Raw genomic sequence first — 27,247 nt, 5'->3', positions numbered from 1 at the left:
ACAGCCCTGTGTGGTAAATATTGTTTGCCATCCTCATTTTACAGATAAGGAAGCTGTGGCTGAGAGAAGTTAAGTAACGTATCTAAAGTTTTACAACTAGTAAATAAAGCGTTAGGAGTTGAATTTAAGACTCCTGTGGGCTTAAATTGGTGGTCTGCTCCTACATTTGACTTCTAAATCTATGATGATTCACTGCCTCCTTCGTTAGAGCTACTATAAAAGTGATTTACTAATAGTGAACATTCAGTGAGCACTGTCCATGTAACAGCATCCTTCTGAGTCCTTCACAGGTATTACTTAATCTGATATTAGCATATCATTCCAGCTTCTTTTTATTAGTGTTAATTAACCTGATTTTTTTTTATCCTTTTGCAGGCAGCATATAGTTGTTCTTGCTTTTTTATTTGTATCTTAATTGTGTATTTAGTTTTAGTTTTAATGTGATTATTGGTGTGATTAGTTTTAAGTCAAAATCTTGCTATTTATTTTCTATTTGTTCCCATTCTTATGGTACCTTTTCCCTCTTTTTTAGCATTTGTTTGGAATAATGTAATTTTTAAATGATTGCTTTATATGTCCTTTGTTGGTTTATTAGCTGTATCTCTTTGTTTTGCTGTTTTAGGATTGCTTTATGGTTTATAATATATAACTAAGTTATCATGGTCTAACTTCAGGTGATATTATACCACTTGAGATGTAGTACAAGAACCTTATAATATTATACTTTAATTTCTCCTCCAAGCCTTTATACTTTCGTTTTTATACATCTTACTTATGTGCATCTTATAAACCTTACAATATGTTATTGTTATTTTAACAATTATCCTTTAAATAATAAGAAAAAAGTGTTCCAAACTTACCCTCATAGTTATCATTTCCCGTTATCTTCATTACTTTGTGTGTAAACCCAGATTTCCATGTGCCAATTTTCTTCTCTTCAATTCTTTTAACATTTCTTATACTTTGGGTCTGCTGGTAGTGAATTCTTTCAGCTTTTAGATGCCAGAAAATGACTTTATTTTACTTTGTTTTTGAAAGATAATTTGCTGGGTATAGCGTTCTAGATTGACAAGTTATTTTTTTTTCTTTCATTACTTTAAAGATTTTGCTCCACTGTCTTTTCACTTGCATCGTTTCCAAAAAGAAATCTGTACATAACATGTCTTTTCTTTTATCATTGCTTTTAAGATAGTCTTTGTCACTGGTTTTATGCATTTTGATTATGAAATGCCTTTGGGTAGGTTTCTTTATATTTTTATGCTTAGGGTTTATTGTACTTTTTGTAAAAATTAGAAAATGTGGGGGATATTTCTTCAAATATTTATTCTGTCCAGCTCTCACTCTCTTTTTTTTTGGGGGGGGGATTCTAATTATATATATCTTAAGTCACTTGACATTTTCATATAACTAACTGATGCTCTTTTCTTTTGAATTTTTTCTCTGTATGTTTCATTTTAGACAATTTCTATGGCTGTTTCTTTAAATTTTCTAATCTTTTCTTCCATGCTAATTCCAAATGAGTGTATTTTTTCATTGAAGAAATTTTATTTCTTTGTCTCAAGAATTTTGATTTGGATCTTTTTTATAATTTCGGTTCCTCCAGTTAACTTTTGAACATATGGGATACAATTATAATAACTGTATATAACTATTTTGATGTCCTGTCTGATAATTATAATATATGTATAAGTTTTGAGTTGGCTTCTGTTGATTTTTTGCATCATTTTCAGTTCCTTTACAAGACTGGTAATCATTGATTGTATGCCTAATATCATAAATTATACCTAGTTCAGTGCTGTGTGTTTTTGTATTCCTACAAATATTCTTGAGGTTTTCCTAGGATTTAGTTTAATTATTTGGAAACATGTTGATCCTTGGAGATCTTATTTTTAAGATTTATTAGGCTGGTCTGGAACAGTCCTCAGTCTAGAGTTAATTATTACCCATTACTAAAGCAAGACTTTCTCATTTATTCCCTCTTGGTGCTCTGTGAATTAAGTTTTTCTCACATGACTAGTGAGAACAGACCCTATTTCTAGTTCTTTGAGAGTTCCCAGTACTCTGCTCCAGTCCTCTTGATTGTTTTTCTCCCTGGCCTCCTGTAGTTTCTTCATCCACATACACAGATCAGTACTGCACTGAGTGGTTGAGGGATCCAGGTGCAGATCTCCTGTGTCTGTTCTTGATGTAGTACATTGTCTTTACTGTAGCTACCAGGTTTCCTGAACTCTCACCTCCATCCCCACTGATCAGGGATCCACTGGCCTCAGCCTTTGTTCCCCCTTTCTATACAACTGCCACAAAACTCTCTCAAGTCCACAAGCTAAGGGAATCCTTAGACTCAGTTTATCTTTCATTTTTCTTGGAGGTCATTGTCCTTCCATGCCTCATGTCTGGTGTCTTGAAAATATTTCGTTATTTCATCTTTTGGGGGGGTCATATTTCAGATGGAAGAGTAAGCATTGGTCCTATTACTCCATTTTTAGATGGACGTGGACATTCTTCTGGAATCTGTGTATTTAAGCTTTCCAGTGATTTTTGGAATGATATAAATGGCACTGTTGATCAGGCATTTGTAAATGGTAAATTGATTGACCAAAATGTCTTTATTGGACGTGAGAGAGTCTTAAAATCACTATTATATTGTAAGCCAAATGTATTGACATATTTTGATTCTGAGCCAAAAAGGGATTATTCCTCACAACTTAACCCACTTTAGTGCCTTCACCATCTGATTGGCCATTTGATTTGTAATTGATGATAAGTAAGATTTTTAGCTGTGCCAAGAGGGAGTAAATGTGAAATTCACTATTTGAGATATCAAACTAGCTCAGAATCACAGTCTTTTTTCAGTGCTCATGCTTTTGTTCTTTTGACAGTTTTTCATGCTAAGTTCAACCTCTTCCTTCCTGTTCACCTCTTCCTCCTTTTATTTATTTTATGTTTTGTCTTTTTTTTTTTTTTTTGTCTTTTTTGCCTTTTCTAGGGCCACTTCCCAAGGCATATGGAGGTTCCCAGGCTAGGGGTCCATTTGGAGCTGTAGCCACCAGCATACGCCACAGCCACAGCAACGCGGGATCCGAGCCGCGTCTTCAACCTATACCACAGCTCATGGCAACGCCGGATCCGTAACCCACTGAGCAAGGCCAGGGATTGAACCCACAACCTCATGGTTCCTAGTCAGATTCATTAACCACTGCACCATGACGGGAACTCCTCTTCCTCCTTTTAGAGAGAGGAAGACAGAAGGTAGGACATTTCACCATTAATCAGTTGCTCCTAGCTCATCTCTGCCTAAACAATAAAAAGTGCCAGGACAGTTATATTTAACATGTTTTGAATATTTATGTTGTACTAGGAACTCTTCTAAGCATTTATTACCTCATGTAATCATCACGACTTCCTTATAATAATATTACTGTTAGTATCTCCAGTTTATAAATGGGGAAGCTGGGGCAGTGAGAAGATCAGGCAGTTGTCCAATGTCACATAGCTAGGGTGAGGGAAGGCCAGGATTCCAATGCGGAAACCCTGCCTCAGAGACCAAGACCCTACGCTCTCTGCTGTGTTACCTTTCTTCTGCCCAGACTCCCTTAACTTTGGAACTTACATCGTCCCTAAATTCTGTTTTTTTCCTGAGTTTATGATATGATTCACTCTGACTTGCAATTCTTATGATATGGAAATTTCTATCCTAGTTGCCAACATGTTACCTAGAGTGAATGTTATTGGATGATTTCTTGGCTTTCTTGGTCCCAACCTCCAGTCTTCTCTTGCTGCTCCTCACTTACCACCCAGGTTCATATAAGTGCCTCCTCTCCACAGTCTTTCCCTGCTCTTCATATTTACAGCTCTGTTCACTCAGAACTTTTGAGTAAAACCTCTTCTTAAATTATGACCGCTTTTGACCACTTTTTCATTGGTTCTCCAGCGGAATCCCATTTAGAAATAATGGTGAGCAGGAGGGTCAAGGAGATGCAGCTCTACCTGGGGGAGGTCAAAGTGCTCTAAGCCTGGCTTCCTGTCGTGGCTCAGCAGTAATGAACCTGACTAGGACCCATGAGGATACAGATTAGATCCCTGGCCTCTGTCAGTGGGTTAAGGATCCAGCATTGACGTGAACTGTGGTATAGGTCGCAGACACAGCTCAGATCTGGCGTGGCTGTGGCTGTGGTGTAGGCTGGCAGCTGTAGCTCTGATTCAACCCCTAGCCTGGGAATTTCCATATGCTGCATGTACAACCCTAAAAAGTAAAATTTAAAAAGTGCCCTGAGCCTATTATATGTGGCTCCAGGATTACTCTGACCTCTTTTGTCTGCTTACAAGGAGCTAATCAGACTGCTTGCACATACCTGTTTTCTTCAGTTGTAGACACCTACTTCCTTAAAACAAAATGGTTAAATTTATTTTATTTTTTGTCTTTTTAGGGATGCACTCACAGCATATGAAGGTTCCCAAGCTAGGGGTCCAATCAGAGCTACAGCTGCCGGCCTACACCACAGCCACAGCAACTCAGGATCCATCCACATCTGCGACCTACATCACAGCTCACGGCAACACAGGATCCTTAACCCACTGAGTGAGACCAGGGATCAAACCCGCATCCTCATGAATGCTAGTCGGGTTCGCTCACCGCTGAGCCACGACGGGAACTGCCAAGGTGATTAAATTTAACAACACTTTATGGAAGGTTTGGGGAGCACTGAAGTACCACAGTGAGAGTGAAGGTCTCGCATTCAGTTTTGAGTGGCTCCCAACTCCCAGAAAGTGTCACATGGTTGTGACACGGTGGCCAGGTGGGGAGGAACATTGCCGTCACCCCTTGCTGGAACCTCCAGCCACCTCCCTGCCTCACAGTCCAGGTTCCCCACTTCCTGGCTCCAGAGAAGGAAGACCTCCTTTCTCCCTTCAAAGAACCACTTCCTTTGCAGGAAGATGGTCTCTATTTCTTCAAGGGAAATTCCCGCCTTTACTCAGAGAAGGAGGGCAGACCTTCTGGCCCACATGAAAACCACTGCGCTGTATTTCAGTACACTTCTCCGTGTCTGCCTGACACTCCACGGCATCATCTTTGAGGCACTGAAATCTAGTCCATGTCGTATGTATCAAGCTCAGTGTGTCCTCTGAGGTGTTTCTTCCCAAAAGTGGACAAGAGATCAGGTCACCACATTCCTCCTTGTTTTGCACACTCCCATAATTCCTATGAGCAGATGCTGCAGATGCTTTGGGGAAAAAATGCACATATCACTCAAGAGAAAGTGAATTTTTTGAGCATAGGGCAGCATAGATTGTGAGTTAGTTGCAAGTCTCCTTAGAGACCCAGATCTGCAGATGACACACCACATTTACATCATGAACCCGAAAGCTTATTATCTCAAGCTGAAGCATCTGCATTGGAGTTATTTCACAGGATCAAGGCTTTTTAAAGAAGAGTGGGTAGGTATTTGCATTCCATTACATGAATGAAAAGCTCACCAAAGGGTGCTTTCCAGAGCCAAGGAAGATTTTGCCAAACAGATGTAATTCATTGCAGATGTTTCTGACAGAGCCCCCAAGTGAGAGTTTTGCGACTTCAATAAATATTAAGATACGTTCCCTACTGAATATCCCCATTTGATGTAAATGCTTCTTTAAAAAAAATGAAACATGGATTTGGAATGCTTTTGTCAAAACTGAAACTGAGAGAAATTAAACAACACCCCTAAAGTCACCCAGCTTAAGTGGTGGCTAGTAAACATGGTGCTTCCTCAGGTGAAATAACTTCAGGTCCACAGAGAGCACCTGTGCAGTACACCCCTCTCTCCCCGTCTCAGCACATTGCCTGTGACCCTTAAGGATGTTTCTGATGAGGTGAAAAATTGAGGGCATAGCTAGGGGAGAAGATAAATCCAAGATTGCTTTAGGAGAAAGAGCCCTTCCTAAAGAACCATTGTGTTGGAATTAATCAGAATGAAAAAATTAGAGTCCAGCACCAAGTCGAATCACCACCAAATGCAGAAACCAGGATGGATGCATAGCAATCCTTGTTAAAAGTAGAGATTAGAGCCTAAGGTTCATGCGGCAGGGGGATAGCCTTGAAATATAGAGTCACAGCCCCAGGAATTGGGAATAAGGTCTTTAAGTGAAGGCAGCAATGCAAGAGAGCAGAACTGGGGGCCCTGCCAATGTCAGAAGCGCGAGTAGAATGTTGGGGAAGGAGCAAGATCCGAGGTACAGATTCACAGACCCAGACAGACTAGAGGCAGAGAGGCTAGTCTGGCGTAGCTGACAGTATCTTGACGGCCTTAAATCCCTAGAGCCCCCACAGAAGCACTTGTTCCTCCTGGCTCTGTCTGGCAGGTTGTGGGGCCAGCCTGCTTCTTCCCGGCAGGGTCCTGACACCAATCAATGGTGACCGCACGGTCCCGCACAGACACCTCCATCGAACCGAGGGCACTCTGTCGGGCAGATTCACTGTCAGCCTCCTATCTTACTCTTTGTCATAAAGCTCATGTGTTTACCAGTGCATTAAATATAACCCTGCAATAGAAAATCCTCATTTTCATGCTTGAAATATATTATCTAATGGCACATCTATTTGACTTTTACTACATGCCTTTCATTCCTCTAAGTGAGGTAATTGACCTTTACTTTGCTGCCCTGTGGATTAAAAGGCTACACCACACTCTGCATTTGATATTTCCAGTCCGGCAGGAGAGGCAATTTTGATCTGCTTTTGTTGCAGCCCTGCTCTTCAGGCGGGCCGGCAAATGAAGGGAAACCTCAAGGCTCAAGACTACTTTGTTGCAGTTATCGTCACTCTCATGTGGTTTTTCATGAGAAAAAGCAGAGGTCACTTCATTTCTATGGCCACCTCTACAGAGTCGAAGGAGTGTGAGCCTATAAGGCTTCCAGAATCTTCTGTCTCAGTTTCAGGTGACATATCCTCACTCCCTGCCTCCAGCGATGTTCTTTAGGGATCGGTAGCATTTTTTGGATTTGGTTCAAGCACCCGAGAGTATAACATCATGTTTAACCTATGATTTGTACAAGAGAAAGCAATACTAGTGATACAGGTAAAAGCTTAATCCCTCTGTCAGTCAGGTGTGACCAGAAACCTTTTGTGTGATTATTTAGCACTAGTGTTATAAAGAATCCTGTAAGTCAAGAATTGCAGAAGCCTTGGCTTTCTCTAAGGCCTGGTTAGCTTTCCTTCTCACTAGCAAAATGGCAACAAGAATAATACTGTGTACTGCCACTATGTACCAGGGCACTGTTTTTAAATGTTTTGAAGGTAATAATATGTTATTCTTCATAAGGACCTTATGAGTTAAGTGATATTATTATCCAGTTTTACAGCTGAGATTGAGGCATAGAAAAGTTACATAACCTACGAGCGAGTGGTAGAGACAGAGTCCACATTGAGGCATTTTGGACTTGAGAGACAAAAGACCTAGATACAAGTTTGGACAAGCTATGTATATAATGAGGATTTCCCACTCACTCCCACCCTCTTTCTAGAGAGTCCTCAGGCTTGATCTGTTAGCCTCTGAAGGGGCAGGGTTCTCATATACACCCCAGGAGGGATTAAGGAACCCCAGAGAAAGGCAGTCAGTCCGTGAAGCCCTATTACCTAAAAGTCAAACCTTAATCTCTTCCACATGCTGACTGAATAACCAACAGACACAGAGAATGGGTGTTGGGCGCTTCTTTCTCCTGGGAAGGTAGGCGACCGATGGCTGAGGTCTTAGACCTAACGATCTATGCTCAGAAACAGTAAAATCTTAACCACAGAGTCGAACATATTGTAAGTGTTTAGCAAATATTTCATAATGATCGGTGATGACAGTCAAGTGGGGACTAAAATTTACCAAGTTTACCCAATTGTTAGCTATCTGTGGTGGTACCACACATGCCGTCCCATTCAAAAGTCAAAGTAGAACCAAGTAAGTTACTCATTGTCGTCTCTGTCTTACAAATGAGAAACTAGACTTAGAGAAGTTAAGTCACTAGCCTATGGTCAAACAGTTTAAAAGTGTTGAAGGGGATATTCAAATCCAGACCTTTTCCAATTCCAAAATACAGCACTTTTTACCCTAACTTACCATTTTGTTTTACAAAAACTAAACAAACTTCTAATAAGAATTTTGTAAGGTTAGAATTAGTATGAACTTGGAGTTCCTGTCGTGGCGCAGTGGTTAATGAATCTGACTAGGAACCATGAGGTTGTGGGTTCGATCCCTGCCCTTGCTCAGTGGGTTAAGGATCCAGCATTGCTGTGAGCTGTGGTGTAGGTTGCAGACGCAGCTCGGATCCTGCGTTGCTGTGGCTCTGGTGTAGGCTGGCAGCTCCGATTCGACCCCTAGTCTGGGAACCTCCATATGCCCAAGAAATGGCAAAAAGACAAAAAAAAAAAAAAAAAAAAAAAAAAAAGAATTAGTATGAACTTTGAAATTATCTAGCATTTTCTGATACCCACCTCCTGGTGATAACATTTCTCCTTTTTCCTATCTCCTTTTTCCTAAATACTTACATAAAAGTCCAGTTGGCCCAGTTCAACTTTTCAAGCCAGGCAGATCATAAATTTTGAGCAATTTATGTAATGATTGCTTTGGGGTCTTACATCCAGTCTAGTTCAATCAGTTCAGGAGGTGATGAAGTCATGGAGAAGTAACATGGTATGTTGGGTTAGGATCCTTTGGTTGCTAATAACAGAAAAATAGTTCAAACTAGTTTGAACAAAATAGAGATGTTTTGGCTCTTTACCAGGAACCCAGGACACAGCTAGATTCATACAGGCTGGCAGCATTGGCTACACAAAGTCATCAGGATATTATTCCTGTGGAAATGTGGAAACAGAGGATCAGAATCTAAGCAAAGATTCTCCATGTTGTGGTCAAGACGGCCATGAAGCTGTTCCCGGCTACAGGCTACCAGTGTGGCAATACTGTAAGGAGAAGGAGTTCTTGCTCCCATAATCTCAGCAAAGGCTCCAGGGCCATTTTTCAAAGAGATTGAGTCATGTCCCTGTCTTTGAACAGTTATTGTGTCCAAGAAGATAGAATGGATAGGTAGGCTGAGCCTGGCTTCTCTTGCTCACCCTGGAGCTGCAAATCGGAATACCCCACCTGAACCTCTTAGCCTGAGAATGAGAAGGGATGGTCCCAAAGGGTTGTATCCAAAGGAAGAAGAAGGGATTTGGGATGTGCAAAAACTACTGTACAGCATGCCTACCCACTCCAGTTTAGATGTTAGCAGAAGGTGGGGTCAGTCAGGCAAAAAATGTAGGTCATTTGTCACACAGACCAAACCCTTCATTCCTCAAAGAAATGAGCCTCCCAAAGCCAGTTTAAATCACCCAAAGTGAGTCAACTAGCTAGTGACTGAACTCAGGTCTCTCGATCATGTCACTTGACTCTAAAATGGCTGTGAAGTACAATAAATTATTTTAAATTTCATTTCTCATTAAAATATTCTCACGTATTTGGTACAGACCCCATCTCTGAAGATTTAACTGTATTGATAGAAAGACTAACTATGATTATGACAGTATCAATATTATCTAGTTATTTTTTCCTAACTGTATCCTCTCTCAGAACATATTGCTGTTCTCCATTTCTATTCTCAGAGTTGTTTCTTTGCTTTAAAGCCCTTGTTTCTAATCTTAAGTGACACAGTTTAGGTCATCAGTCACAGCAAGTAAGATCATGCTCTTTCAGTGGGCAGGGTTTTTTTTCCTTTTACCTCTCTCTCTGTCTTTTCTTTTTTTTTTTTCTTTTCTTTCTTTTTTTTTTTTTTTTTTCGTTTGGTCTTTAAACTTCAACTTTTCCAAGGCTTGTTAACAAAAATAGGCCACCAAATGGGGGGGGGGAACAAAGGCTTTGCTAGGTGCATTCTTCTCTATTGGATATTATTTTACTTCTCAGAAAATGGAGAATTAAAAGAAAGCTATTTCCCCCAATTTTCCATACCACCCATGGAAATCTAATTCAATTTCCTCTCAAATTTTGTAGAGAAAAGTAAAAGTATAGAGTAAGGTTGCTGTCATGTATTCTTTTGCACAGGTTTAACTTTTATTTCTCATCATAAAGATATTTATTCAGTCTGATCTATTTTTAATCAGACTCGAATGTAACCATTTGAAGAAATAAGACCTTTTTAAGTGGACAAATATACATATTTAAGAGATCTCAAAAACATACCATACAATCCAACCTGATGAAGGCATCCCAGGGTATCAGCCTTACTGAACTCACTGGCTTTGCAGAGTACAGTTCAGCTTTAGGTTTATTCCTGCCCTGTTTTTCTTTTGTCCCAATTTCTCCAAGGAAAAGAAGAGAATTGTATTTTTTTTAATCCAAGGAGGTGTATAAGAAATTATCATGGTATATAGTTCACATCAAATTGAAAGTGAAAAATAAAAAGATAGGTGGAAGACCTCTTTCATGTATGTGGTTCTACAAAGAGAAAAAAAGAAGCGTAGCTTAGTTGGCTTACTTAGTTACCATAAACCACAGAAATAGGTGTGAATATAACCTGAGTACATCAACAATCTTTGGAACTGCTTTTTATATAAGAATAGATTTCCGGGAGTTCCCGTTGTGGCGCAGTGGTTAACGAATCCGACTAGGAACCATGAGGTTGCAGGTTCGATCCCTGGCCTTGCTTAGTGGGTTGGGCATCCGGCGTTGCCGTGAGCTGTGGTATAGGTCGCAGACGCGGCTCAGATCTGGCATTGCTGTGGCTCTGGCGTAGGCCGGCGGCTACAGCTCCCATTGGATCCCTAGCCTGGGACTCTCCATATGCCTTGGGAGTGGCCCTAGAAAAGGCAAACAAACAAACAAACAAAAAAGAATAGATTTTGATTTCCAAAAACAGGAAAGCTGACCATCTTAAACAGGTGGGGCTTGTTTTTCGCTCATAGCAGGACCTGGGGAGGTCAGTGGCTAGGGGTTCACACAGTGTGTAAAGACAGGCTCAGGCCTTGGTTTCCTTCTAACCTCTCACTCACCCTTCATTAAACAGAACAGCTCTTATAATTGCAAAGCGTTAAGTCCCACTAGCATTTCAGATTGGACCCCAGACAAAAAGCGGGAGGAAAGGGCAAAGAGAAAGTAGGAAAAAACCCAAAGGAATGAATGATTACATTTAAGCTGTCCTTTTTAAAAAGCTTTCCTGAACCCCTACCTCATGATTTCTGGTCACATTTCATTGGTTAGAACTATGTAATTTGGCCAACCCTAAAGGAAGGGAAGACTGGGAAAAATGAGTCTTTTAGTTTTTCCACATGTTTTATAGGTGATGACAAGAGATAAGGGAACGTGAAGGACTTTTAGATAGTCGTGACATTGCCATACCTCCCTATAATAATCGCTAACGTTTACTGAATACTTGGTATCTACCAGAATCTGTGATAGACACTGTACATGGACTCTTTCATTTACTCTTTATAGAAATCCTATGTAATAGTTACCAATAGTAGTCCATATTATAGGTGAGGCAACTGATACTTGGTTGGGGACACCCAGCAAGTTCATGGTAAAGCCAGGATTTGAACTCAGGCCCTTTGTATCCAGAGTCCATGCTCTTAATATCATGTTGCCCTATGTGTCCTATAGAATCTGGTTCCTTGAAAAATGATCATTTGCATTTCTGGGATTGGAGTCCCCCTAGATTTTCTGTTTTTTTCAAAAAGAATTTGAATTGTTCATTTGGATTTCCCATTGTGGCTTAGCAGGTTAAGACCCTCACATAATATCTGTGAGGATGTGGGTTCGATCCCTGCCCTGGGCCAGTGGGTTAAGAATCTGGAATTGCCATGTTTCCATGAGCTGCAGCATAGGTCTTGCAGATGTAGCCCGGATCCGGTGTTGCTGTAGCTGTGGTGTAGGCCTGCAGCTGCAGCTCTGATTTGACTCCTAGCCTAGGAACTTCCATATGCCATGGTGTGGCATTTTAAAAAAGAGAGAGAGAAAAAGAAAAAAAAAAAAAAAAAAGAATGGTTCACTTTGCACATATTAAGCATCTAGGATCATATGTAGTTGTTAATTGGCCTTGAATTAGTTGAGTCTTAAGTTAACAAGCTCTTTACCTGCCAGTCATCAGATTGATCAGTTGTGCAGAGAAGAGTGGCAATCTGGATTGCAATGATTATCATGTTATGCCTTTTATTCTTCAGCACCTCTTGTCTAACCAGATTTCTCATGGGTGTAGTAAACTGGTCAGAGTACCATCATATGCCCACTACAATCTCGGACAATGCATTATCTCAAATTTATAAGCTCCTATTTTTATTTTATGGTCATGGTACTCTAGTCTCCCCTGTAAGCTTTAGAAACAGAAAAGGGCTATTTTTAATATTAACTAAAAGAACCAGCAGTTTAGTGAGTCGTGTAATCTGGTGCTTCACTGTGGGTAAGTTTAGGGTCTCAAGTAAGGTTTAAATGGAACTTTCAGAGGGTTTTTAAAATGCCATAAGGATGTCTAAGTCATTTATTGCAAAATATATACAAAAGCTTTCTCGTCTTTTGTCCATCAATTTTTGGAACAAACACATTGCCTGATATATTTTTTGAAAAGATCTTTAGGATCCCAGAGTCAGTGAAGAATTGATCAAGATCTGTTTTTATTTTACACTCCCAAAATAAAAACTATTAATTCTTTCAAGAACAAAAGTTAGGCAAGGATACCCTCCACCCCATCAACCAGGGCCCATATTAGGAATTCAGTATGGAGGTACCTTAGAAATCTATACATAGAACTACCATATGACCCAGCAGTCCCACTCTTGGGCACATATCCAGACAAAACTTTCCTTAAAAAAGATACATACACCTGCATGTTCATTGCAACTCTATTCACAATAGCCAAGACATGGAAACAACCCAAATGTCCATCGACAGTTGATTGGATTCAGAAGATGTGGTATATATACACAATGGAATACTACTCAGCCATAAAAAAGAATGGCATAATGCCATTTGCAGCAACATGGATGGAACTAGAGACTCTCATACTGAGTGAAGTGAGTCAGAAAGATAAATACATATGATATCACTTATAACTGGAATCTAATATACAGCTCAAATGAACCTTTCCACAGAAAAGAAAATCATGGACTTGGAGAATAGACTTGTGGTTGCCCCAGGGGGAAGGGGTGGGGGGAGGGATCGGGAGCTTGGGGTTAATGGATGCAAACTATTGCTCTTGGAATGTATTTACAATGAGATCCTGCTGTGTAGCACTGAGAACTATGTCTAGATACTTACAACACGACAATGGGAGGAAAAATTATGTATACATGTATGTGTAAATTGGTCCCCATACTGTACAGTGGAAATAAATAAATAAACAAAATTTTTAAAAAGAGGAACTCAATATACTGTGAAATAATTAGCTCAGGAGCCATATGGAAACCTGACCTCTTGATTTTCAGGGTGGTTTCCTGCAGTCTTAACACCCTTTCTTTCATTGTTGCTTCTCCTGTAATACAGGAATCCAAACACAAGTTGGCTGTCTTTGGTGGTCTGTTGATGTGTTGCTGCTTTTAAAAGATTATAAGCAGATACCTATTTCACATTGAACTTTGACCATGGCTTAGCTTATAAGAATACATCTTCTGAAAATATTTTTGCTTAACAGGGAAAACTAGCATCAGACTCTGGGTTTTATGCATGAAAGAAGAGGAAGTAGAAGGCTAGAAATGTTGGAGCCTTCTCTTTTCTTAGTAGGATTAAGATCAGACCAGCCCCATTTGATATTTGAAGCTCTAGGCTTTTGCAAGAAGACTGTGCTTAATAATAGAAGTGATGATAGTAGTAGCTTGTATTTATTAAGTGCTTATTACAGATGAGGTGCTGTGTTCAGATAAATTTTAAATGTGTGTAAAATACACTCCCATTAACCATGCCTTAAATAAAGTAGTCTATTTCTCTCCCCTTGCAGTTGGAAGGTAGGTGCTCCAGCTGGAATGGTGGCTCAGTTCCACACACCCACCTGAACCCACCTTCCCCTGACTGCAGTGGAGGTTGTCTGAGAGCCCTGGTTCCACCATCCAGGGCTACTCCCAGAGTCCTCGTGATCCAGGATGGCTCAATACCACCTGCATGTTCCTGGAACTAAGTGAGAAATGGGGGAAGGAGTGCAGGCCTGGCAGGGGGTGTCCCAGACACCATTCCTGCTATTTAATAACCCCTTGCCTGGGATGTAGTCACATGGTCACATGTAGCTCGAGGAAGTGCTGGGAAATGTAGTCCATGTGACTAGCTAAAACTCTTCTGGTGTGGAAAAAGAAAGACTAGATTAATTAGCAATTTCAATTCATTGTACTGTATCATTCAACCCTGCCAGCAACCTCTAAGGTAAGTATTATACTATTCTTGTTGTACAAAGGAGTAAAATGAGCCTTAAGAACTTGCCTAAGCTTCCTGCTAACACTAGACTACCTGACCCAGAGCCCAAACTCTTATCCAATGTTTTCTGTCATCTCTTTTGGATAAATACCCTGTTTCATTTATTTTTTCATTTATCTAGTGAACAATTTAGTGGGTTTTAGTATATTCAAAAAGTTGTCGGCCGTCGGCACTATTGAAGTCCAGAACATTTTCATCACTCTAAAAGAAGCCCTGTCCATTAAGCAGTCACCTCCTATTTGTTCCTCTTCCCACTCCTGGTAATCACTCATCTGCTTTTGTCTGTATAGACTTGCCTATTCTGGGTGCTTCATATAAAGGAAAATATGTATTATATGGCCCTTTGTGTCTGGCTTCTTTGATTTGGCAGAATATGTTCAAGGTTTATCCACATAGTGATGGGTACCAGCGCTTCATTACTTTGTTTTTTTAATGTTATCTCCATTTTGTTTGTTCATTCATCAGCTGAAAGACATTTGGGTTGTTTCCAGTTTTTGGCAATGTTGCTATGAACATTTGTGTACGAGTTTTTCTATTGCTGTGTTTTCAGTCCTCCTGGGTTAAATACCTAGGAATAGAATTGTTTGATCATATGGTAATTGTATGTTTACCTTTTTGAGGAACTGCCAGACTGTTTGCCAAAGTGATTGTGCAATTTTACATTTGTACCAGCAATATGTGAGGGTTCCAACTTCTCAGTGTCATTACCAACATTTGCTGGTATCCATCTTTTTTCTTCTTTTGTCTTTTTAGGGTCTCGCTCATGGTATATGGAAATTCCCAGGCTAGGGGTCAAATCCGAGCTCCAGCTGCCACAGCCACAGCAATGTGGGATCCGAGCCACATCTGCGACCTACATCATGGCTCATGGCAATGCCGGATCCTTTAACCCACTGAGCAAGGCCAGGGATTGAACCGTGTCCTCATGGATGCTAGTCAGGTTTGTTATCACTGAGTTGTGATAGGAACTCTCATCTTCTTAAATTATAATCATCCTAGTGGATGTGAAGTGGTATCTCACGTTGGTATTAATTTTCATTTCTCTAATGACCAATGAGCGTTTTTTAATGTACTTACTGGTACGTACCAGCCATTAGCATGTATCTTCTTTGGAGAAACATCTATTTAGATCCTTTGTCCATTTTCTAGTTGGGTTGTCATTTTATTAATAAATTATAAGAGTTCCTCCTAGGGATCTCTCTTGTGGTGCATTGGGTTAAGGATCTGGCATTGTCACTGCATGCAGCGGCTTGGGTTGCTGTTGTGGCTGGAATTTGATCTCTGGCCCTGGGACTTCCACAAGCTGTGGGCGTGGCAGGAAGAGAGAGAGAGAGAGAGAGAAAGAAAGGAAGGAAGGAAGAAAAGAAAGAAAGGAAGAAATAAAAGAAAGGAAGAAAGGAAGAAAGAGAAAGAAATTTCCAAATCAAATATAACTTTAAAAAAAAAGAGTTCCTGGAGTTCCCATCGTGGCGCAGTGGTTAACGAATCCTACTAGGAACCATGAGGTTGCAGGTTCAATCCCTGGCCTTGCTCAGTGGGTTAAGGATCTGGCACTGCCATGAGCTGTGGTGTAGGTCGCAGACGCAGCTCGGATCCCGCATTGCTGTGGCTGTGGTGTCGCCAACGGCTACAGCTCCAATTAGACCCCTGGCCTGGGAACCTCCATATGCCAAGGGAGCAGTCCTAGAAAAGGCAAAAAAAAAAAAAAGGAGTTCCTCATATGTTCTGGAAATAAATGTATATATTCAGTCTGTGAGTACAGCTAGAACCTTGGTGCTAGTCAGGTTTAGGACAGAGATTTCCGAACAATACCGTGGAAGGGAGAAGCTTTGCATAAGGATCTCTCCTGTGATTTTAGTTTTCTGGTTCATCAGGGTTTGACACCTGGTGAGCTCCGCAGTCCTTTCAAACCTTTACTGTACCTAGAGAGTTGGTGAAAATCCAGATGTTTATTCATTGTTAGAATGGAGGTGGGAGGCTTGGGATTTCTAACAAGCCCTCAGGTGATCCGGCATCTGCTCCACGGACCACATCTTGAGTAGCAAGTATTAGAGTACAAGTATTAGTATCACTGTTTAGAACCACAGGTCTAATTCTCCTGTGAACCAGTTTCCTTTGTTCTTCCTCAAATAAAGTGATGTACTAGAAAGAGGCTGGCTTTTGCAATTGACTCTTGGCTACCACTTACCAGCTCTGTGTTTCCTTGAGCAAGTTATTTTACTATTCTCAGCCACTTTCCACATCTATAAATCACACTCATACCTCCTTCTCGAAGTGGTGACGAGGATGAGGTGAAATAACATACATAACGCATCTATTTCTGTCCCAGGGCCATAGTAGGCTTCGGTAAGTGTTAATATTTTTTTTTTCACCTGCCTTCAATGTTAGGGGCTATGCAGGCTGTACCTCCGAGTGTTCATTACAAATACATCCTCATCAATGTAGAAACAATTCAGTGTTACTGCCCTGCATCCTGATATTGTCATGATTAAATAGAGTATTTAATGATCTGTAGTTAGTCCAGGTATGTTTAACCTTCTTTACTCAACATATTGCGTCTTCTTGGAGATTAGGACTCTACGTTTCTTCTCTTTGAATCAGGAGAACCCTCACAGGGTTATCCATAGAATGTGTTATTTATTAAAGCTTACAGAATGAAATCAGACAGCCCATTCTGATAGCAGCAGTAGCTATAGTAACTACAGAAATGGTGGCGATAATTGAAACTAGCATTTATTAATAACTTTTCATTATGCTAAGAGTATGTATGGATTATCTCATTCAGGACCCAGAACTGCTCTTTGAAGCACATTCATTATTGTCCCTGTGGTGTCTGAGGCCTGGCCATACTTAGGAAGACAGTATGCCTTCTGCAGTGGTAAGAGCACAATTCTGCAGGCTGGCTGCCCATAGTTCAAATCCCTGCTCTAGCTCATACTGCCTGGGAACCTTGGATTTCATCATCCCTCAATACCCAAATGTCTATAGTTATTGATAGCGCCAATTTCATAGGATTATTTTGAAGTTTGTCTGAAATAATGTGTGAAATATGCAAAAAGCTCATAACATAATATTTTTAGCAGGTGTTCGGAAGTCCTTAGTCAAGGTTAGCGCTGTTTATTTCTTTGTTAAGTCACTCGTCCATGACCTCACGGCAAATAACTGGCACAGGCAGATTTGGAACCCAGGCCATCGGATTCCAGTGTCATAACTCATAATCTCTAAGTCATTTTGCTGCAGGTGTCCCATTTCAAATAATGTATTGAGGTAGAAATCAAAAATTCATGTGCCAAAGTGCAAAAAGAAAGGTGAAGGGGCTGCAGAGGAGAAAAAGTCTGTGAGAGGTGTTTTATGATTTATCACCTTTAGAAAAAGACATCTCCAAATCACTGATATTTGTGCTCACTCATTTTCTACAAGTATTTATGTAGCTAGTGCCAATCCAATGCAAGGGCTACAACCAAAGGTTTGTTGTGCCTGAAATTTACATCCTTTGGGAGGGTTGACTATTAAGGAAAAACCTTCATTAATTAAAACTGTATCATCTTATTTGTGAAAATAATACAAAAGCATATGACTATGTGAACACAGTGCTAGGGACCTTCTTAAGGTTTTGGAAGGGTCTCGATGCTTAAATTTCATTCACTTCAGGGTGAATTCTCCTATGGCATAAAAACAGCCCCAAAGCAGCAAGCCTGTTTTCCTCTTAAAAACAAAGGGCCGGTTTTGAACTTCTTTGTCTTGGTGCCTTTATTTGAAACACTACTAATAGTCTACATGTACAGACCTCTAACTCACAGGAAACTGGCAGGTAACGTGCTTCCCAGAAGAAATATATAAAGTTATATATATAAACAGACAGGCTGTATGGGTCCTTCATACCTACCGGCAGGTGGCACAGATCTAAATGTTGGAGCCTTCTTATAAGCAAGATTAAATTGACTCGTGACAGCTGGTCACTAAAACACAGGAAGTGCAGACCTGGTTGAAGGCACTTTTTCATTAAGTTTGCATCACAGTACAGAGCTCACTTTTTTTTTTTAAGTCTGTCTTAGCAATGCCCTTATTTGAACATGCGTGTGATTTGTCATTTACATAAGTGGATCATTGTGAAATAAGCAAGTCAGTCTTATCTGCAGCGTCTTGGTGTGAGTTCTGTATGTGTAAACAGAATTGGTGAATAGGCTCAGCTCTCCAGAACATCAGATATCTAACTGCTAGCAAAGCCTGTTAGGTCTCTACTTGTGCAGGTTCTCCCCCGCCTAATGTGACGGCAGGCGTGGCAGCTGGATGGCCATGGAAATGGATAATGAATCTGTCAGAGACAAGTGGATGTCACGGAAGTCTGCCCTCCACCCCATCACAAGGCTGGAGGTCGTAACACCAGGAATTGAGAGCAATCTCTCAGCATTGTGAAATCCATTTTTTTTCCTGTTGGTGGAAAAACCACTCTGGCAGAAGCTCTAAATAAAAGATTTTAGCGTCCGATTGGAATGAGGTGATGAGAAAATGGAAGAGAACCATTTCCAGACAGGCTAACATTGTGATGCCTCAGCGTCCACTTTCACAAACTCGGCCCTGCCACAGCAGTTGTCACAGGGACTGAAGAGAGACAGCTCAGAAGCCAAGCTAGGTCAGCAGATTTACTGCTCAGACCAGCTATAGTTGTAGCCAGTGCCCAAGCAACCCTGCGACAGTTCACCTGAACCAGGTGACCATCTTTACATGGGGAGCGGAAGTTAAAAGATGCACATTCCAGGAGCTCCCCCTCGAGGCTCAGCGGTAACAACCCTGACTAGTATCCATGAGGGTGCCGGTTTGATCCCTAGCCCCACTCAGTGGGTTAAGGATCTGGCATTACCATGAGCTGCAGTGTAGGTTGCAGACCTGGCTCAGATCTGGCATTGCTGCAGCTCCAATTCAACCCCTAGTCCAGGAACTTCCATATGCTGCAGGTGTGGGCCTAAAAAGAAAACGGGAAAAAAAAAAAAAAGATGTCCATTCCAGAATAATTATGCTACACAGATGCTCTGCTTTTCCTCTCTTAAGTTATCTTATTCTCCTGGGTCTTTTAGGCATTTTTTTTTTTTTTTAGAATAGTTCTTGTGTTAGGCTTCAGACATTTGACAGATCTTCTGGAGTTTAAATTAAATTGGGTTTACAAGGTCTCACCAATTTTATAGAGTTATGAAAACCAGTGCTAAGAGTACATGGCAATTTTCAGCCCACAGTGCTTGATTAAGTACAATGCCCCTTAATTCTCTATTTTTAGTCCATTAATGTGCTCATCATTGTAGAACATGCACATGAAGTTCCTGCTTTCGGGAAGTTTGGTTGTTTATTGGTCACTTGTTTATTTGTCAGACATTTTCACAATACTTATTATGTGCCAAGTACCTTGACACATGCTAACGATATTACACTAAGCAAGTCAAATATGACTGCTACTTCCAGGGGCTTGACAGTGAGAGTGACGGGAGAATAAACCACTGCAATACAGCCTAAGTCTATAGCAGAGATAGTGTGGGCTTCAACATGGGAATGGCCTCATTTTGCGTCACAGGAACCCCTAGGAAAGGCCTTCTAGTGGGTCAGAGAAGTTAATTGGCAGTTGTTCTTCGACTATCTCCTAGGAACCAAACACTGAGATTTCCAAGTTGACATCTGAATGGTAAAAAATTATGCAGAAAAAGGAGGTAGAGATATGTTCTAGGCAGAAGGAACAGTTTACCTGAAGGCAAAGTTTGCAGAACTAATTGTACAGATGAGAACGGAAATGGGACACGAGATAGATTTCAAAGAGACTTGTAAACCATGCCATAGATCTTGGACTCTATTCTGAGAATAATGGGAAATCTTTCAATAGTTCTAAGCCAGGGTGACCCAAATATTTTTGTGTAAATGATTGTTTTGATTATTGCGATGTAATTAGACTAAAGAGGAACATGGCTGGAGGCAGTAAGGTCTTTCTAGAAGCCATTGCAATAAACCAGAAAAGATGATGATGGTGATGTCAACTAGAGAAGTGGCAGTGGCTAGACCTGTGTATGTGAGAGTTATCAAGCGAATTTCAGAGTTTGGTGAGAGCCTGAGCAAGGACAAATTAGATACGATAGGAAAGGGTCAGAGATGTCATTCTTGACCAGCTAACGAGAAGGTAGTGCAGTGTACTAAGACAGAAAACACAAAAAGAGGAGGCGGTGGAAGAGGGATGTGCTGAGTTAGACATGCCCAGGAAAGAGATCCACAATAGAGATACAGTATCAGGACTTTTCAGCATGCGGTCGTATAATCTTCATCTTGAGATAATGGAAGAAGAGGGCTCTGTGGATCCTTATGTGTAAAACATAATCCCTGAATCTCTTAAAATGTTTCCAATGTTTGAGTTTATTTTTCATATGTTTATTTTCTTCTGGGGTAAAGAAAATGATGCAAGTTTTCTTTAAAATGCCTATAACTCAGGGAGTTCCGATTGTGGCACAGTGGAAACGAATCCGACTAGGAACCATGAGGTTGCAGGTTCGATGCCTGACCTTGCTCAGTGGGTTAAGGATCTGACATTGCTGTGAGCTGTGGTGTAGGTCACAGACTTGGCTCGGATCTGGCTTTCTGTGGCTGTGGTGCAGGCTGGCAGCTGAAGCTCCACTTAGACCCCTACCCTGGGCATCTCCATGTGCCTAAAAAGCAAAAAATAAAAATAAAAAATTTAAAAATGTTTAAAAAATAAAATGCCTGTAACTCAACGTCAGTTAAGGACTACACAGCAAGCTGAAGGGACAGCCTGGTTAAGCATGCCCAAGGAGAGTCACTTAGGCTCATGCTGGTCAAGAACCCAAAGAAGAGCACATGAAGAGAATACACAGAATAGGATCCTGAAAATGAGCTTGAGAATCCAGCCGGGAGAATGTGTCAGGGGAGAGGGTGCCCACAGAGTCAGATGCTCCTAAGGAGTCAGTTAAGGCAAGGAAAAGTCCATTGGATTTTCCTCAGGAGGTCACGAGTGATGTTGGCAAGAGAGGTGGTAGTTAGGTAGAAACAGTGAGCGAGTGAGAGATGAACAAAAGGAGATGGCAAGTGTAGAAAACAAACACGGAAAGAAATGTGTTAAAGAGGGTAGCCAGAAAAGAAGACTAAGGTACAAAGTAGATACTTTTCTTCCTTAAGATGGTAGAGATGTAATGAATAAAAATTCTAAAAGAAGGGCCTTAAGTACCATCCAACCAAACCAAACATACAGAAACATTTAAGGGAATCAGAAGCCTAGAGATTAGGGTGTCTACAGTGGGCAGGATAGATATCAGAAAAGATGCAGATTGAGCTGAGCCTTGAATGATTAAAAAGCCTTTGGACAGGTGAAGATGAACCTGAACCTTTAATTGAAGGAAATCTGAGAAGATAAGACTAAATATTCATCTATTCCTCTTTCATTTCATTACGTTATTCGAAGAATATAGTCTGTAGAATGGAAATTGACTGTAACTCAGAGAATGACTACCAGTATGAAGGTATTAATAGTTACAAGATATATAATCCAATTTATAATTATTACTTGAATTCTTGGTCTTTACACATGAATCCAGCATATTCTTTGGGGTCACAGTGTTCATTTCCTCATTTGAAATTTTTAACACCAGATAGAGAGCTGAATCAGTATAAGCTGGTGCTTCTAGCACTTAGGTTTCTAACATCTTCCATATATATAAACACACCCATAAATAAAGGTGCTAATGGGGGAAGGAGAAAGAGCCTTTAATAAGTAACTTAGCACATAAAACTCAGCCTGTAGGAGAATGTTATAAGATCTAGCTCATAATTAAACACTGTTTCACTTAACTGGATTTTTTCTCTTTTTAAAAGATTGTACAAGTGTTCATTTTTAAAGAATCCGTTTATATGTTGAAAGTTGAATAGGTATGGTTTAAATAGTAGTCTTTCAGCTTATTATAATTTATAACTAGACAAAGGGCAGAGTGTAGCTATAAGTATACACACTGTAGTCAAGCCCTGAGGAAGCTGAGATTGGGTCTTATCCAGAGAGGTTTGAGTGGGTGGCCATTGCTTTAGGGGCTGTACCTTTTAGTTAGAAAAGGGCCCAGCATCTCTCGGTAATAGTCTTAGCCACTCCTTTGCTCCCTTGTCATAAGAATGGGTCAGTGTTCCAAACAGACCATCAGTGCACAAGAAAGAAACTTGGATGGTGCATTATAGACATTGCAGAAACCAACAGCAGTTGTTAAAGAATCTTATTTTCCTTCCTTAGAAAGAATATTGTTACTCTTCACAGTTCATGAGATCTTCCACAAAAGAAAACACATGTAAACACTACAATATTTCTTTGTCATTGTGAATCTTGGCTTTCTGTATTTTTGTCCTAGTTCCTGGAAGAGGCCAGACTAGTTTTAAAATGCACGTGCACACGCTTCAGGTTCTGACTCTGACAGAGCTTGGCCCTTTTTCCCCAGGCCTGGGTAGCTGGATTCTCTCCTTTGTGTGAACACATGTCTACCCATGTGCATTGTTCTGACCTCTGGATGTGGACATTCTGTGGACCTAGGTTTTACTTCTCCAGAGGATGCGACTCATACTTGCAATTTATAACTTGCTACCTTAACAAATATCAAGTTGGCCTTTGCAGTTTTACAGTCAAAAACTTTGGATATGGGAATGCATTTTTTGTGGAAATTGCATATTCCATTGTTGCCTCTCATATATCAAAGCTTTATTCATGGGCACCAGAGCAAGGCCTTAGCTAATGACCTCAAACTCCTGCCACACATAGGTTTTTATTGTCTGTGATGCTAGCAATTTTTTCTAAGTCATTTGACCCATTTATGAGAGCCTTTGTGATTATTTTACGTGAGTGGGAAGTCTCAGAACTACTAAGATTAGTTAGAGGTCTTGGTGGAAAAACTCATCTGCCTGAGAAATGTCATTTCCAAGCCTAGAATTGAGAACACTTGATTATAACCTCTTGGGGGTCTATAAAATAAGTCTGAATAGCAAATTGTCTCAATGATTTTCTTTGTAAACAAATAAAAATTGTTGTCCTGGGGAAGTTCCCATGTGATGCAATGCGTTAAGAATCCAATGTTGCCACAGGTCATAACTTCGGTGCAGGTTCAATCCCTGACCCAAGAGTTTCTGCATGCCACAGGTACAGCCCAAAAGAAAAGAAAAGAAAAAGACAAAGAAAAGAATTGTTGTTCTGGCTCAAGGAAAACCAAGAGCTGGCATTGTTCTTCAAACCCAGATACATCCTGGTGGATTTGGTAACAGCACAGGAAAAGCTCTCCTAGTGGCAGTCTTTGGGGTTTTTTGGTTTGGCTGGTTTTCTTTTATTTCTTTCTTTCTTTTCTTTTCTTTTTTTTTTTTTTTTTTTTTTTTTTGCCACACCTGTAGCATATGAAAGTTCCCAGGCCTAGGGGTTAGGCTGAGGCCTACACCATGGCCATGGCAACTTCAGATCTGAGCCACATCTGTGGATCCTTAACCCCCTGATCGAGACCTCAGGGAGACTATGTCAGGTTCTTAACCCGCTGAGCCACAGCAGGAACTCCCCATGGCAGTAGTTTGTCTGTTGGGAAATCCTTAATTTTGGAACACAGTTGTCTTAGAGGAACGTCAGACCCACTGCACTAACTGGCATTAAAATCCTTCAAAGTGTGGTGTGAGGATAGTGTATCATAATCCCAATCCCACCTCAAGGGCACTTGAAAAGATTCTGAGGATGGGACCCACAAGTCTACCCTTTTACCAAGAGCCTCTGTAGCACTCAAGCACTGTAGGCTGTGAGAGCCACAACCCAAGGAGATAGATGGGTAAAGCCTCAGTGATCACCAAGACTGTCTTGACTTAACAATGAACTCTTGTCTTTCCTCTGCCTAGGTGCAAATGTAATCTCCATGCCACTGTGTGTGTGTATGACAACAGCAAACTGACCTGTGAATGTGAGCACAACACTACAGGTCCAGACTGTGGGAAATGCAAGAAGAATTATCAGGGCCGACCTTGGAGTCCAGGCTCCTACCTCCCCATCCCCAAAGGCACCGCAAATACCTGTGAGTAACTTTGCTTGGTAAAACCGTATTTTATGCACCATAAGCTAATTCCTTCCAATTTCATTTGCAATTATACTTTTACTCCTCTTACCAGTAGTCCCATTCCTCTTCACAGTGCAGCTAAACCATTAGTTCCTTTTTATACCACTTGTAAGCATATTTTAGCACTTGGATCACTTGTTAAATCGAGTTGTCCAACATATACATGAATGTGTCAGGAATTGATGGAAACCACAGGAGAAATTTTTTCTAAGTGGATGAAACAGGAGATGCTTTTCTTCCTTCCCCAAATTAATTTCCTACTCCAACTACAAAGGCATTCAGAAATTCCAACTCTAACTGAATTTTACCTAGAAACTACTCTCAGAAATTCTCTAAATGTTTACAATCCCATTTCCCATACTGGGTAACCTAAGAGAGATGCTTTGTCTAGAAGATACTTCCCTCTCCAAGTTTAGCCTATGGCCTCACTTTGCCCAGTGAAGTGGTTGGCTTTTTCCAGACTCTAGCAGTTGGGGTCATGCCTGGCCTGGATCTTGTTGGTAGAGGCCGCCTTTTGATAAACAGTGTGACTGTAAGCCTGCAGGGGCCACAATAAGAAAAGGAATGTTTGTGTGCGTGTGACGAGAGCACAGGCATTATCTGTGTTCATAGGAACCATGACAGATGCCCCATTAGCACTCACACGCGTGCCCCTCTGAAATCCCCGAACATCGCTAGGAAAACATGTTCTGATATGCTCAAGGAAAGAAGTGATGACTTCCAGGGTAAATGGCACAATCCCATGCATGTACCAGTTTGTCACTCACAAAAGCCCAAGATATGGCCTTTTTTAAAAGTAAAGAAAGGGAGAGGTTGAGAATATAAGCATTCAAGTGAGAAGTAACAGAAACAGCCGTACAGTGAACAGTGGGAGAATGAGAACTTGAAAAGCCACTGGCTCCGTGTAAGGCTAAGAATGTTATCAGACACTTCAAAGCAGCAGCTGTGAGAAACCAAAACCTAAAAATGCATATCACAGGAACCAGGACCTTATCAAGTTAAATATAAGAGTAATGGATTGAGTAACAAGCCATGAAGTATGGGGGCATGAAATTATGATAAAATTTCTATGAAGCAGGAAAAAAAAAATCCTCCAAAGGTTAAAAAAAAAATTCCCTTCTTATAAGGATATTTCGTTTCTTTCTGTGTTAAAGAAAAAAAAAAAAAACACCTGACAATCTAGCTCCTAAAATTAATACATAAAGCCCAGTTGAGCAGAAATGCTGGGTTTTTGTAAGGCAATTTTATTAGTAGAGACTCCATGGGCTTTCCTCAATTTTTGGGAGCAACAGACTCATGAATTCAGAAGGAATCTCCTGAGGTTATTTGCTGCAATGCTGAGACTAGCTACCTAAGAATTCCTGTCATCACAGTTGTCAAATTTAGTGTAGTCTTCCCCAAATGAACATGGCTCAGATTTCAGTTTTTGGTGTCTGCTCCTTCTTTAGTAGGACAGGAAGGAAGAGAGCAAAGTTCCCAAAAAGTTGCTGGCATTCTGACTCATCCTTTGGGGAGGCCGACATGTCAAGGCTACCAGGAGGGCAGCTGGGATAGACTGCTGCCGAAGCCTTTGGCTTCTGTTTTAACACGATGCTTCAAAGTCTTTTTTATCTCAGGACATTTTCACTAGAAGGACCTTCTGGTACCAGCCAAGCTTTTTCACTGGAATGGATTCCTTGTTATATTCTCCATGGAAATGATTTACATACCCCTAATTTTTTGCAGATGACAGACCAGCAGTTCACTCCCTGGCCAGAGGAAAGCTACTTCTTTCAACTTGTCTTATGGATTCCCTTAGCTTTAACTGGCCTTCTCTAGATTTTTCCCCATCTTCTGTTAAAATAGGAAGATGACAGATGGACACAGTGGCCGAGGAGTTTCAAGTCAGTGTTTTAACCCTCAATATGGCAGAAACTAGATTAAAGATTTTTAAATCATCTGCAGTGGTCCAATCTTGCAGTGGAAAGAACCCCTTAAACTAAACCTCTGACATATCATCAGCCTGCCTACAAATGTCTAAGGATGGAAGTAAGCAATTTAGTGGTTTAGTACACAGGTTCCAGGATTAAATACCAGTTCATCCATTCACTAGCTGTATGACCTTGAGAAAGTAAAGTAACCCCTTCAACACTCAGTTTCCCATTTGTAATGTGAGAATACTAACAGTTCTTACTTCATACAGATTTTGAGAGAAGTAATAAACTAATGTGTGTGATGTGTTTAGCATAACACCTGTCACAAAATAAGTATTCTAAAATAATTTTTATTTTTAGGATTATTTTCATAAGGCAGACTTGTCAATGACTGGACAGTTTTAATTATTATAAAACTGATTTTTTAACATCAATCTTAAGGGTCCTAATTTCTAACCGCTTTTTCTTTTCGAGTCATAAAAGACTACGTGGACCCCAGTTTCTTTCTTCATGTTAACATCATCAGCTCCATTTTTCATGTGGTATGATTTTCAAATCTCTTACCTTGTTGTTTGCCACAGAAGTCCTCTAATTTTTTTAGTATGGACATTTAAGCCAAACGCAAGACGTCTAGCTCTCTTATGATTCTCATTTCTTATTGGCTTTTTCTTACACACATGTGTACATGCACACGTGTATACATGGCCCCAGGTGGTGCTTTACAAGTCAGTTATTAAGAGTTCCTGCCGTGGCTCAGCAGTAACAAACCTGACTAGTATTCATAAGGGTGTGGGTTTGATCCCTGGCCTTGCACAGTGGATAAAGGATCTGGCATTGCCATGGC

The 27,247-nt window shown here is 40.6% G+C and overlaps 1 protein-coding gene across 10 annotated transcripts in view; it reads left to right on the top strand.

Annotated features, from left to right (window-relative positions):
• Positions 1-27,247, top strand: part of NTNG1 (netrin G1) — a 334,884-nt gene that overhangs the window by 220,587 nt on the left and 87,050 nt on the right. For all 10 annotated transcript variants that reach the window (XM_021090114.1, XM_021090111.1, XM_021090115.1 and 7 more), the window contains exon 4: positions 24,276-24,448. In XM_021090114.1, the coding sequence (XP_020945773.1) occupies positions 24,276-24,448 (173 nt within the window). The remainder of the gene's footprint in view (positions 1-24,275; positions 24,449-27,247) is intronic.

Source organism: Sus scrofa, chromosome 4 (assembly GCF_000003025.6).
Source record: "Sus scrofa isolate TJ Tabasco breed Duroc chromosome 4, Sscrofa11.1, whole genome shotgun sequence".
Classification (NCBI taxonomy): domain Eukaryota; kingdom Metazoa; phylum Chordata; class Mammalia; order Artiodactyla; family Suidae; genus Sus; species Sus scrofa.
The sequence above is the reverse complement of the archived record's forward strand: the minus strand, read 5'-3'. Positions and strand labels throughout refer to the sequence as shown.